This window comes from Calonectris borealis, chromosome 1 (assembly GCF_964195595.1).
Source record: "Calonectris borealis chromosome 1, bCalBor7.hap1.2, whole genome shotgun sequence".
Classification (NCBI taxonomy): Eukaryota; Metazoa; Chordata; class Aves; order Procellariiformes; family Procellariidae; genus Calonectris; species Calonectris borealis.
The window spans coordinates 67,424,503-67,439,507 of record NC_134312.1 but is presented as its reverse complement, the minus strand read 5'-3'; the positions used below and the strand labels follow the sequence as shown (position 1 = coordinate 67,439,507).

The 15,005-nt window shown below is 44.0% G+C and overlaps 1 protein-coding gene across 4 annotated transcripts in view; it reads right to left on the bottom strand.

The window, feature by feature from the left end:
- Nucleotides 1–7,703, bottom strand: part of IPO8 (importin 8) — a 53,760-nt gene extending 46,057 nt beyond the window's left edge. For 3 of the 4 annotated variants that reach the window (XM_075158573.1, XM_075158581.1, XM_075158590.1), the window contains exon 1: nucleotides 7,366–7,597. In XM_075158573.1, the coding sequence (XP_075014674.1) occupies nucleotides 7,366–7,449 (84 nt within the window). In that variant the 5' untranslated portion in view covers nucleotides 7,450–7,597. Of the gene's footprint in view, nucleotides 1–7,365 lie in introns of all 4 variants that reach the window. The other variant, XM_075158563.1, reaches the window with a different exon arrangement.
- Between the last annotated feature and the right edge of the window lie 7,302 nt (nucleotides 7,704–15,005).

The window sequence follows — 15,005 nt, the reverse complement described above, 5'->3', positions numbered from 1 at the left end:
AGTGTAATTCTAACCTACTCTGTGCTCAGAGACTCATTTGATGTTTATAGAGTAATCTCAGATCTCAGATAAAAGCAGTAATGGCAAATGAAAAGCATACTCTCCTGCAATTCCCTTCCCTATAAACTTTAATTATCCATAAGCAATGCTCCAAATAAAGTAAAAGCTGTAACAGACAGCACAGGAACTCCATTTATCTATGGACACGCTGAAATACCAGCTTTCAACATCAACTGGTTGAAGCATACTGGATTCCAAAGATAACCTTTCAATCGAGCATACTGGGGTCCAAAGCTTGTCCTTTAGTCGCTACCAGACAGAATCTGTACAATGTTGGTGGGTTCCGACCCACGGGGCTGCAGCAGGCTGTGGCAGCCTCCAGCATTCAACACCCAACTCCCAGGGAGATAAGCAAAGCACGAGGAATCCCAGAAGCACAGAAAAGCAAAAATGTGCATGAACTCCAATCGTCTTTTTTCTTCTAAATAGTGCCAATATGCTGTCCTCAGACCCGGTCTACGAACAGCTTTTACTACTAAAAACATATTGACTAAGAATGCAACCTTTTGGGGGTTTTGTTGTTGTTGTTTTTTCCCTGCAGTAAACCCACCAGTATCACATTTAGGGTGGACACAGTGATAACAGTATAAATTACTTCCCTTTCTGTGTGCAAACAGCTTTTACTGAATCTACATTAAAGTCACCACTACTCCAGGAAGCTTTATTGCTACCACTTGTGCTGGCGCACAACCGCTATCCCTGAAGTTTTGCCAGGATGTATACAAATAGGGTTATTTGGCCTGCAGAGCGAATCCTCTCAGCAAGCGCCTGGAGCGATAAAAGACATGTTACGCAGAAGGTACACACAGTATCTCAGAGGGGGCCCCATCCCTACCAGCACACTGCGATGAGGGCTTCTTTACACTTCACATACTGGCAACCCTAAAGAGATCACAGGGACACAGTACCAAGCTCCCACTAAATCCTTCTACTCCATACTATTATCATTACCTTTATATCACGACTTTGAACAATGCCCTAGTTTCCTCATTCCATCCCATAATTCACATTTTTACATATCTTCCTTTTCTACTCATCATCAGAAACATGAACGCTGCAGAGATCAACAGAGATTGTGTGCCCGTTTTAGAAACAAGACACCCAATTCTGTTGTATTTGCGAAGCTCAAATACCACCCTGCTCACTTGTGCAGCAACAAACCCGGTCAGGAAAACTACACACCGCTTGCAATTTTTGGCACAGAGGACTTTTTAAAAAGCTGCATGCAGCAATATTTTTCCTATACCAGCACATTCTCGTTGGTTTAGTTGTCATGCTAATTGCGATCTTGGGATGTATCCTTCCCTGCTTTGCTCAGGAAACCATACAGCAGGCCCCTGGACACCAGCAAGCAAAGCTGTACGTATCAGGTGAGCAGGTGCAGAGCAATTGTCAGGTGTGCACTGTGTAAATTGAAAGCGACAAGGAAGAGACTTCGGAGCTGGATGAGTTCAGCAAGACAGTTATTTGTATCGTTACAGCTGCATCTGAACTTTTACAAATGGAGAGCAGGAATATCATCAGTCCCATGGAAGGAACGGAAAGCTGGCTGCCGATTTTGAAGAGCCGTGCCCAGGAGCCGCAGGGAGGCACCAGATGGCTGAAAAAGACCTTCAGCCCAACTCCCGTAACACAGCACGCTGCTTTGTGCGGTTTGTGAATAATTACATTGCCTTGAATTCACATTGTTGTGATTTGGTAAAACTTTCTATGAAGGTGCTGATCGATGGGGGCATATGTTTACTTCGAAGGAGAAAGTACAAATTTTTGAAAGATGAACTTTCACTGAGTACTGAGGACAACGATTATTTTAAAGCTGTGTAAAACACATACTGACTATTCTTGCATGAATCACAGATCAGAGCATTTATGCTAAAAAAAAATCTCATTTAATTTCCAGTGGGCTTAAGAGGATGGGGTACAGCAATGTGCAAGGCTAGCAGCTAAACTAGAAGAGGTATACAGCACTGGTAAGATACAATTGAGTAAATTTACAGCAATGACCAAGGACATGCATATGTCCCCACGCATCTTGTTCCACCTGCGTCCACTGTCTCAGGATCTATGCACTGCAGCTGTACAGCTTTCTGCACTCTGTCCTTTCATTTTTGGCCTAACATGCATTCTTTCCCGCCTCAGCATTGCAGCCCCACTCTTCAAAATGTCAGAGAACGCATCATTTTTTTGCCCATTTCCTCTTGCATTTGATTAGGCATAGAACAGATGACACCCAAAAAAAGCCTCAGATGGGCCACCAAAAAACAGCAAGATGACCACCGTTATATGTAAAGGACCAGAATACTAGGAGAGATGAGCAGGAAAAATACATGAAAGTTTCCTCAAATGGATCCTACTGAAGCAAATACTTTTCACACCTAACATTCAGATTTGGCTCCCAGGTTATCATGCACTATATACTACTAAACTCATTTCAGTAAGTATAATTCTTGTGTCTTTCTTGCTGTCGCATTTAAAGCCCACAGCAAGCAACTGCTCCATAATCACATTTGCCAGTAACCTGCCCACTGCAGTGATAGCAACCACAGTGGCATGGGAAGGTGCTTCTTCCTCTGCAGAACAGCAACAGGACAATCTGGGACAGGACAATGGACATGGAAAACTGGAGCCTTCCCTCAGGTTCTGCAAGCGAAGCCAAGACCATCCTTCTCCACCAGCGGTAAACAACATCTCTTTCTCCGCACCTCTGAATCCAAGTGTGGCACGTAAAAATTGCTGAAAAATCAAGGCACTGCATCTTTGTTTGCAAAAATAAACACACAGAAAAAAATTGTACCTTGAATATGTATGCAATTAATTGTTTACAAAGATTATTTTAAGGCTTTCATGCATTTGATTTGAATGCTCAACTATCTGGTTTACTAAGTTTTATCTTCTTTTTGCTTGCACTGAAAATGTGTTACTTAGAAACTCCATCAGTATTTGTCACACTTGGGAATATTTTTGCAGTTGTTAATAGTATTTGCTCTCTTGGTTTTCAGGCTGGCAGTCACAGGTTGCTGTCACAGACAGGTTGTTAAAACAAACTAGAACTTCAAAAGACACTTTCTTCTTTCCCTGCCTACATGCAAAGACATCGTTTAGGGAGGGGAAAATGCACAGTGTTTTCGCACACAGTGAAAATAAACACCTATAAGAACCTATCCGAGCTTCTTTCCTCTGTGGGTTCTGCTGCCGAACTTGTCCAGGCTCAAACTCCACTTTCACAGCACCTCTAACCATGCAAGTCAACTTCCTCATCAAATTGGTCTTCAAAACAAATACCCGAGATTCCTTTCTGTAGGTAACGTGAGGTGCGTGCTCATTGTCACTTGCAGATTGGCCTTAAGATCCCTGCCTACTATGGTAGCCAGCTCGACAAAGATACGGAAGGAAGCCCCACTTTATTCTGCTCTCTTCTGCATTTGGGCAATCTTCTCACACTTCCTTCTCTTCTTCCAGCCCTGCTTCTCAGTTCCCATCAAAGCCAAATTCTGCAACTCCTTTTCAATATTTAAATAAAGAGCTGTATTTCTGCAATTGTGTTCTTACTTTCCCCTTTGTTACAGGCCAAAGAAATATATTACAGCAGGTTGAGCCAATGAACATTAATGCACAAAAATTGTATGGTAATCCTATCTGAATTGGAATAAGAGATGACTTTGTATGTTCACATAATCAGACAGTACGTTCCACAACACTCCAAGAAATGGCACATGAAAGCAGTATTTAGCCATTAAAAAAACCCCAAAATTAAAAGCAGCAAAAGTTCCTGAAGTTCATGAGACAGACCTAACAAGAGTAGCAGCCTAGAACAGATATCACAGAAAGGTGCACGGAAATTTAGTATCTTTCTTGGTATAATAATTGACTGCTCTAATAAGTACAGTGTGATTGATAAATGAGATCCTAAGGTGCAGTGCAACTATGATGCGACAGAGCTGAAGAAAAAAATGAGGGGGGAAAAAATGAAAGAAAAAGACGGGAATGGAAAGATGTGTACACTTAGAAAATCAACAGGCTAAAAGGGAAATGATAGCAGCTACATGATAGAGATTACTGACCTGGCAGGAATTTACTGCTCTAGTTTATCAAGAATCACATTTCAGACAAATCCCACACTTTTACATTTATGTTCAGGTCACTGAGAGAAGTAAAGTTTGTTGATGACTCAGAAGTAGCACGCACCATCCAAGGAGAAAGATTAGAAAAATCCTACCAAGAACCGGATGATCTTTAGAACTGCACCAACAAAAATGGAGTGGAGTAATAGGACAAAGGACATGGTCATGCACTCAAGGATAATAGGAATTTCTCCTAAAAGCTTGAGGTTTCTTAGTGAGGAACAACCATAGGATAAAAGGACCTCGGTATATTAAGTGATAAGAAATATGTAGGCAAGAAGATAAAAAAATAATTGTAGTTTTAGGATGTACCAAATGAGGTATTAGTGGCATTGAGCATGAGACTTTCTGGAATGCTGCAAACACAAATGACCAGATTGCACAAGAAAGATTAATTCAAAGGGACACAAGTGTGGAGAAGAGCTGTGCTCTCCTATTATTAGATTTCATAAATTCAGTTTTATGATAAGGTAAAGGAAATACAGCCTTTGACAAACATGTCAGAGCGGGTACCAAGAAACCTATTGTAGTTAAGAAGGAAGATTGGCACAAATGGATATAAATGGACCATAAATTAATTTAGGCTGGAAACCAACACCTGTTTCTAGCTACAGGAGGAAGAAAATTTAGTAACAGACTTCCAATAGATAAGGGCAAAAAAAGAAGAATCTTGATGCCATTTCTGAATGCAGTTAGATGATAATCCAGAAGGCAGACAGCAACTTCATTGATTTAACTCTATCTTTACACAGGTGCAGGAACATGTGGAAGAGAAAGAGGCCTTTACAAACATGCTGGGACTTTTCACAGGTAGGCAAGCTTTCATTCATTTTAACTCCATTCCCCACACTCTATCCTGTAAGGAAATTATGGAATCGGGACTATTATGATACTGTTCTAAAGGACTCGCTGTATTGGTACAAGCAATGAAGTGCCTACAGAGAGGTGCTATATTGGTGGACTAGTAGGATTTATACTCTCTGGGAAGCTCCTGTCACTACCTGGATTCAAACTGGAAAGCAAACGTACACTGCTGACGGGCTAACACAAGAGAAGTTTCACCTCAGTACCCATTAGCATGCATCAGGAGCAGCATCGCTTTAACTAGTGCACAAAATAAAGGTGACCCCTGTTCTTGTTGGCCAAGTGTGGTATTACCACTTCAAGTACTTATTGTTGGAGGGTATTCTGTTTGGTCGGTGGATCGGCTCCTTTGCCAGAACAAGATAAAAGCTAGAACAGCATCTGGATTCCAGTACTTGCAGGAACACAGTTACATGTCAACACGATCATTAGATACATGGGAGTCTGACATGTCGCTTTGAAGTCTTGCTTCAAAAGCACTGAAAGGCTTCAAGATGTCAAAGGCCCACGTTAATTGACATTCCTCAGGAGCACTTTTGTTCCACTCATCCAAAGAGTCATGTCAAACCCAGCACTGCATCAGTACATTATGTCAGTCAGATACATCATGCTTCATTTAGCAACAGGAAACCTACACAACAATAGGTATGTCTTAATTTCAAGATTCATTCTTTGTAATAGTTAGAAAAAACGTGTCAGCTATTTTAAATAAAAATCTGTATCTCAACCTGTTCTCAATAAATATACTTGCACTCTTCAATCCAAAACCTGTCTTTCATGAGAACTGCATTATCCATCACTTGAACTTAAAACATTTTACAGATCTCAATCTTAAAACGCGTTCAAAAGTTCTCCTGAGCTTCACAGTACTTATTCGTGATGTTAAAACGACAGCGTTAGGAGCAGGACAGAGGAATCCAGACAGCTGCCTCTTTGTTCTGAGCCTGCCAAACATGCAGCAGTTTATTATGGTAGTTTTGATTTCTGTGCAACAAGCTGCTGACAATATTTATAATTTCCCTCTCAGACCTTAATAGTAGAGATAAAAATAGGTACTGATGAATTTTTAAAGTAACTATGCCAAATAAAGAAAAAAAGGTTTGCATTTTTATCTAACTATACGCAAGAGCCTTCTCAATGTCCAGCACTTAATCCACTGATTTACTAAAGGAACTTGCCAACTGCTAAAGCAAGGATTAGCTATAGCTAATTCAGAAGGAGTTTTAAGTTGCCTAAATAGAAAATTAAGCCGGAGTAGCAATCCTGAAGTAGCAGTAATTCCTGACAGCCAATTCTCGTTGACTGTTTTGTTAACACACCAACGCAGTCGAAAAATCCAAGTCCTCCAATAAAATCGATCAAATATCCCATCGAAGTATAGAGGTTAAAGCTTTATTAAGGCTGTGCAAGGGAACTTTCTCTTTTTTCAGATGTCCAAATTGGGACTGCGGTCACAGTTTTGATTCAGTGTATACTCCCGCTACATTAACTGTGGGATGCTGGGATAAATACTACCCACAAAAATCTCATGTGCCTTTCTGAAAGTTTTACTTGGCACGCTGCTGATCGGGACAAAACGAATCCCCGAGAGGCACTGCTATCTATCATCTGTAGGAGCGACAGAGATCCGAGCGGAGCGGAGCTCCATGTCGTGCCTTCCAGCACCAAACACTGGACGTCACTGCTCAGGCCACGCCGAGGATGAGACCGCCGCACTTCGCTTCGGTACGCCCCGCTCCCAGGGTCACAAAATTAAGGACAAAATTGAGCGAGGGCGGCGATCCCGCCCGGCCGCCGGGCACCTACGGCGCGGACCAGGGGTCGCCGGGGCCGCGCTCCGCGCCCGCCACCCGCAGGCTCCGAGAACCGGCAGGTCTCGCAGCGGCAGACCCCGCCCCGGGGGTCCCGGCAGCCGGACCGGGGCGGCCGTGCCTCCCGTTGCCAGGCCGCCCCCGCTCGGCCCTGCGGCCGAGCACCCGGGCCAGCGGCGCGACGGGGCGGCCGCTGACAGCCGGCGCGGAAGGGCCCGCTCCGGCGGGGGATGCCGCCGCCGCCCCCGGCTCGGCCCCGCTTTCCGCTGCAGCCCGCGCAGGGGGAGGGCAGCGGCGCGGGGACCCCCGCCCCACAGCCCCTCGCTGCGCAGCGGAGCGGGGCGGGCGGTCCCGGCGCGGAGGAGGGGGCGCACCCCGACCGCCCCCCCTTCGCCCCTGCCGGCGGGGCGGGCGGCCCCGTGCCGCGCGGCGGCCGGGGCGAGGCGCGGCGGGGCGGGGGCGGGGCAGGCCGCCGGCGGGTCCCGGCCGGGGCCGTACGCCCCCCTCACCTGATTGAGCTCGTTCTCGGCGGCGATGCGCAGCTTGGGGTCTATGGTGCCCTTCAGAGCTTGGATGATCCTGTTGGGATCCATCTTCCCCTTCCCTCGCCGGCAGGCAGCGCTTCCCCGGGGGCAGGAGGAGGAAGAGGAGCCGCCGCTAGCGCCGCCGCCCCCCCGTGCCACAGTCACAGGCTCCTGCCCCCACCCGCCCCCGGTCCCTCTCCAGAGCCATTCACCGGTTTGCGACAGCTGGGTATCGGGAAACGGGCACTGCTTTACGGCCGCAGCGCCTCCCTCTGGCTTCGTGCAGAGGTCGGCGAGGTGGCCGCCATCTTGTTGTACGGATAAAAGTCAGCCGGGATGCCTCGCAGTTGGGCGGGGTTAGGGAGTGGTTTCCAGGCCGTAGCTCTGTGGGGGCGGCCATGTCGCCGTACGGAACGCAGGCTGTGGAGCCCGCCGCGCCCCTCTCCCTGAGGGAGAGAGCGGCCGGGGGCGGGGAGGCCGCTGTCCTCACGGTACCCGTGCGGCTGCCGGCTCCTGTATTGCAGCCTCTGCGTCCAGGGACGCCTGCCCCATGCAGGCACCAACAGGAGACTCGGCTGATAGCAAACCGCCATGGCGATGGAGGGGAAGCCAGGCCCTGCGGCACAGGACCCCGGCAGGGAGCAGGCCTGGGGTCGGCTAGCCTGGGGATGGCTAGGCCAGGGGACGCAGGGGCCCAGCAGTGTTGCCAGCGTACAGCTGCCACTGCTGCAGCTGTGTCGAGGTACCTCCGTCCATCGCTGCTTGGTGGCCTCTTTTGGTACCTTGCAGTGAGTGGCAGCGCTGGCTAAGGCACACCGGTCCCACAGACATTTGGTTGCCCAACCCACGGGATGCTTCCAGACCCTCTGCGCCATCCGTCTTTGCCAGCACATACTGTCGCTGCACTTAAAAAAAAAAAAAAAATCCTAGTTTTCCTTCTTAATAGTTTATTCCTTTTTCTAGTAGTTTTCCAGCTTGCGTACCAGGCTTGATGGTTCTGTATTTGCTACCACGTGAGTTGTTTGCGCAAGAATTAAAGTGAGAACACCAAGACTGAACAGCGGTGAGGTCACTTCCATGGTGGGGTATCGACATTATTCACACAGTTATCCAGGTACCTAAGATATGTGCAGCTGGACAAGAAAGAGTCGCAACATGCAGGAAGACAGGAATTTGCTGCAAGGAACTTCCTAAAATATGCAGTTGGGACACACATCATAATTCCTGAGCATGTTTCTTTGTGATACTTGTCCTCATCATTATGTAGCTTAGTAGACCCTGAAAATGGTTTGCTTATCTTAATGGCATTTCTGTGTGAAAGTGGGTGGAAGGTGCTTACCGCTCAGGTTGTCAGGAATATACTAACACCACTTCTAACTGCAAGCATTGCCCCACTGTCATTGTCCACCTCTGTCCTCCTATTTTTCCCCTTAAATCCTAGAACATGCAGGTGAATCAAAGGAAGATTTAAACACCCGTGCAGGTGTAAGATGACTATCAAAGGTGAGTTCACAGACCAAGAGCATGCCAGGAAAACCTCATGACTAATACGATCTTAGTAAGCCAAATACTTCAGTTACTTCTGGAGGTGTTTTACTTAACATTTACAAACCAGAGACGTTATTAACTGGTAGAAAGAACAGAAAGACTATTTGCTGTGTTTTGGAAGAGTCAAACACAAGGGCAATTACAAGATCATCCCATTATATAGATACCTTAAGAATACAATTGGACAATATGTCATTTGTTCATTGTAATTACAGTATAAAACATCATTTCTCATTACTGCTCCTCAGTTAAAAAAACAGCAGTACTTCCCTCAACTTATATATTACCTGACCTATACTGAAGAATACTCTTCTTAACAATGCTGAATGCACAGGAGTGCCACTTATGGTAGGGATACCCTTCTCTAACAAAGGGGACTATATGGTAATACTTGCACAACATCTTTACCACCACTAAATAACTTAAGTTCCTAAATTGTTTACAAGGAAAATGTTAAAGCAGCTAATACTATAATGATTTCATACAAAAAAAAGTCCCTTAATAAGTTTGCCTATAATTAAAAAAGAATCTAGCTGTAAAAATGAATTACACCTACCTAACATTTGGAGATCGTGCGCTCTCTTGTGGTTTTCATAGAATCATTAAGGTTGGAAAAGACCTCTAAGATCATCGTGTCCAACCGTCAACCCAACACACCATGTCCACTACACCATGTCCCTAAGGGCCTCATCTACACGTCTTTTAAATACTTCCAGGGATGGTGACTCAACCACTTCCCTGGGCAGCCTGTTCCAAGGCCTGACCACTCTTTCAGTAAAGAAATTTCTCCTAATGTTCAATCTAAACCTCCCTTGGTGCAACTTGAGGCCATTTCCTCTTGTCCTATCGCTAGTTACTTGGGAGAAGAGACCAACACCCACCCCACCACAACCTCCTTCCAGGTAGTTGTGGAGCGCGATGAGGTCTCCCCTCAGCCTCCTCTTCTCCAGACTAAACAACCCCAGTTCCCTCAGCCACTCCTCATAAGACTTGTGCTCCAGGCCCTTCACCAGCTTCGTTGCCCTTCTCTGGACACGCTCCAGCACCTCCATGTCCTTCTTGTAGTGAGGGGCCCAAAACTGAACACAGGATTCGAGGTGCAGCCTCACCAGTGCTGAGTACAGGGGCACGATCACCTCCCTGCTCCTGCTGGCCACACTATTTCTGATACAGGCCAGGATGCCATTGGCCTTCTTGGCCACCTGGGCACACTGCTGGCTCATGTTCAGCCGGCTGTCAATCAGCACACCCAGGTCCTTTTCCTCCGGGCAGCTTTCCAGCCACTCTTCCCCAAGCCTGTAGCGTTGCCTGGGGTTGTTGTGGCCAAAGTGCAGGACCCGGCACTTGGCCTTGTTGAACCTCATACAGTTGGCCTCGGCCCATCGATCCAGCCTGTCCAGGTCCCTCTGCAGAGCCTTCCTACCCTCCAGCAGATCAACACCCCCGCCCAACTTGGTGTCGTCTGCAAACTTACTGAGGGAGCACTCGATCCCCTCGTCCAGATCGTTGATAAAGATATTGATATTTGATAAAGATATTTGATATTTGATAAAGTATATCAATATTTGATAAAGATATTTCATCACGTTCTGAAGTGGTGCAGAACACCTGATCGTTATCACTCAAGAACTGTCTGTCTGTTCTCCAGTAATGCAGCTTTACAGCATCTAGCAAGAAATTGTAGGTACTTTCATTCACCTTTTCATTTCTTCTTAGAAGCAGGCGAGAGTATGTTCAGTAATCATAAAATATAAACAAAAAACAACGTGAGTGTAAAAAGTATATATTGTTAACTATGATAATTCTTTTTCATTTTCCCATTTCAGTTAAGGTAGTAAATAAGACTAGTACGGTGAAAACTGCCCATTTTAAAGATCTTGGATCACGTATCATAGTAAAACCAAATTACTTTAAAGGTTTTGTAGTGTTCTCTCTCTACTTCTTTTTCCCAAATTAGCATGTTATGGACAGTTTAAAAGCAGTCCTGTTTTATTCCGTTTCTGTGTATTCATCTGTGATAGAACTTAAAAGTTGTGACATTTATTCGTTGAAGGACTTTAGTCTTGTGGAGCTAGTGATGAAAAACATCAATAAAGAACAAAATATGCTTAAAGGCTGTTTTAACATCTTCCTAAAATGTTTTTCATAATTTTATTGCACTTACCGCTTGTATTTATAACGGCACTTTTAACACACAACATTCACTACAAAAAAGGTGGAAAAGATTTTACACCAAAGATTTTGCTGTTAAGACCCACTTTTTGTGCACACAGCCATCAATGAGGCAATGCCTGCAAGTCTCTAAATCAAGTAACGTCCAGTTCAACAATGGTTATTTCCCTTGCAATATGTCAGCAGTGATTTAGTGGTGGATAGTATTGTTGCAAGCATTTTAGTCTACCTACGCGCTGGGTTTGATGTATGCCTGATATTTCTTTCTGTAAAACATGAACCTCCATAGATACCAGTGGCTATGTTATTCTTAGAATAAGTTACCCATTAACTGAAATATTTTTATGTAACTTCAAAAACTTCAGAATGAAAGTAACTACTTATAAGCAGGAACTCGTATGCCTTTTTGTTAGAGCAAAGATTCTGTTAATGTTTTGGGCTTCATCTACTTCAAAATAATGGATCTGGAACTGAATTAGAATGTGGTGGGTTTTTTTAAATCTGTTTTGCTACTTTGCAAAATAAAGAATCTGAGGTAGAATTCTGAGATTTTCTTGTCAGTTATCTAACACTGCTGCTGAGAGAAGACCCAGTGCGAAAGGGACAAGTGATATACAGAGAAACTAAAAACAAGTAAATGAAATCCAAGTTGCACTAGCATGCAAGTACAGAAAAAAAGGATGAGAATAAAAGGGAGGTGGGGAGATAAGGGAAAGCAAAGATATATTTTTTTAAAAGCTCAAAAACTCTCCAGGTGCACTATAACAACAGTTTTATGAAGGATTTAGAACAAGCATATTTTGAAACTCAGTTGCTGAAACCAAGGATTTTTAAAGCAACATAAGTTTGACCTCAAGGCAAATCAGACCAAGTTCCTGACAGAGTTGCTATCAAGATAACTTCATTAAGTTGAAGAACTTTGGGAGATGGAAAAAAACTAGAAAAGCCTTACATGTTGCAGATTACTTAGAATTAGTCCTTTGACTTTTGGTCGTTTGGAAATGCAGGTAGTGTTTCAGCTGAATGCTATGTGTAACATACTTTCCACTGGCATAGAACAACTGCTACGTTATCCTGCCAACCAAGTTCCTTTAGGATAGCATCTGGTTGGAAGTTGTAGTTAATTATGGAAAAGTATGAGAAAGATGACAATGATCCTTTGTGTGATGTGCTACAAGCTAAAAGTAATCCACTGTTTTCAATATAGGGTTTACTTCATTGTAGTAAACTAACAACAAAGTGATTGGATCTGTACTTAGCCTAAAGCCGTCATTCCAGATCAACCACAGCCCTTACTCATCTGAGACCCAAACAGTCCCAGAACTACTACTCTCCAGCCAAATTAGTACTTCACAATATTTTTTTTTCAAGTACAATACCACTTGGAAATGTTCAGTCAGCAGATACAAATTTATAAGCTTTTTCATTCTTAATAAAATTGTTTATAGTTGGGAGACAAGACACAAAATGAAGTTGATCAAAGGCTTGTGAACAAGTGCATAAGTAGAGTTAATTCATTTTTATCTGGTTATGGTACAGCACCTCTCCAATTAGAATACACAACAGACTTTTCATATCCTCCACAAGACTCTCAAACTTAATTTTCTCAAAAGACACATATAGATTGGATAAAGAGCTAGCAAGAATGATCTGCAGCAGATAAATGTGTGCCAGGCCTTCAGATACAAGACTTTGTTCAGAGTTAAAATTCCAAAGCTGACTCCCCCACTGACGGTCTTGTCGGAGCAGCTGTGGATAATTTACAGCAGTCGGGGAGGAAAAGCTAGGTAAACTGAACCAGCACAACGGAACAGTGACATTCTCTGCAGCACCGCTGTAGCCTGCAGGATGGAGGTTTCCTTAGCTGCAGGAAGTTAAGCCATGACAATTCTGGTATATCATTTGTGGTCTCCTCTCATTTCCATAACCTGGAAAAAACATGAAAGTCACAAGTCCGTTAGTACTTTGAAAACTTTAAGAAACCCTCTGTCGTGGTTTAACCCCGGTAGCCAGCTCAGTCCCACACAGCTGCTCGCTCACTCCCCCCACGATGGGATGGGGGAGAGAATCAGAAGAGTAAAAGTGAGAAAACTCGTGGGTTGAGATAAAGACAGTTTAATAGGGAAAGCAAAAGCCACGCACGCAAGCAAAGCAAAACAAGGAATTCATTCACTGCTTCCCATCCGCAGGCAGGTGTTCAGCCATCTCCAGGACAGCAGGGCTCCATCATGCCTAACAGTTACTTGGGAAGACAAACACCATCACTCCGAATGTCCCCCCCCCCCTTCCTTCTTCTTCCCCCAGCTTCATATGCTGAGCATGACGTCATATGGTATGGAATATCCCTCTGGTCAGTTCGGGTCAGCTGTCCCAGCCGTGTCCCCTCCCAGCTTCTTGTGCACCCCCAGCCCACTCGCTGGTGGGGTGGGGTGAGGAGCAGAAAAGGCCTTGGCTCTGTGTAAGCCCTGCTGAGCAGTAACCAAAACATCCCTGAGTTATCAACAGTATTTTGGTCACAAATCCAAAACGTAGCACCATAGCAGCTACTCTGACGAAAATTAACTCTATCCCAGCCAAAACCAGTACACCCTCCTATTTCAGGGTCGTTCCAGTATTTCACTGAACTCAGAGAAGGAAACATGGAAACTCACTCACTCCAAATCAAAACCTAGTGTTAGTTCCTTATCCTTATAGTTTATCTTCAGCAGGCTGCACAAGATCACTAAACTGGAGAGAATTTAGATGGTATCCGATTTGCATAGCAAAAGACAGCAATAGGAAGTTAGCAGAACTATGATGCCCCTTTGAATGTCGTAATTAGACCTGATTATCATCTCTATGTAGTGAATGCATGCTACTTGGTGCAACAACTCAAGCAACTTCATTTAACGACTACGGAGGCAGGCAAAAAGTATTGGCAGACAGTACTTACATGAAGTTTGTACTGGTCTTACCTCAAATATTTTCAAGTTGTGAAACTCACCTGTTAAATGCTTCACCCAGAAGTAGGATATGGATCTAGGTCCTTAGGCTGGACATACTGAGGTAGACTAAAACCCTGTCAGTTGGTAAATAATGCACTGAAATACTCTGAAGTACCTTGAGAAGCTTTCAAAACAAGTATTAATCTAGAAACATAAAGAATGAGGACCGAGGTGTCAATATCCCAGTGTTTATCATTATGGAAATCATGTGAAGTCATATTTCTAGGTATTTTGAAGATTAGAATAGCAATTTTCTACCAGTGGATTTTGGCCAGCTATTGGTGTGGAAAGCAGGTGTTCTGTTTGGTCTTTTGCAGTATTTTTTAAAAAAATGTAGCCTTGAAGGTTCAGTACTAACCTTTTGAGTCACATCTAGTCTGAAAACTTTTTTATGACAGTATCTGTTCAGTTGTACTTATATTCCTTTTTGTAACAGAGGTTAGCTAGAGCTGTGTTCATGGCTCCAAGTAGAAATACAGTGAAAGCCAATCGTTCTAGCTATGGTACTACATGAGAACGCTACAGGATAGAACTGATCATATGTTGAGTTACTGTATGGAAGAGAATTGTCCAAGTTAAGTATTTTTTTAATAACAAATATCAGGGGAAAACCAGACATTTTATTTTAAAATATCTGGTACTGTAGAGATTATTCCAATTCAGGCTGATAAAGCTTACAAAGGTATGAAGTGTTTTAAAGCCATCCATTATACGATTTACAGTCAAGGAATGGTGTAATGATTAGATTTCATGTTTCTTCATATCTTCACACTTCTTGCTGTCACAGTGCATACTCCTTTAGTTAGGAATTTAAAAATCCATCTTATACAGATGGACAACCTGCTCTGAAATTGAGATGCTTACCTCAGATACCTTAAATATTTGCAAACTAGAGATACATAAAAGCTTTGCTATATCTGC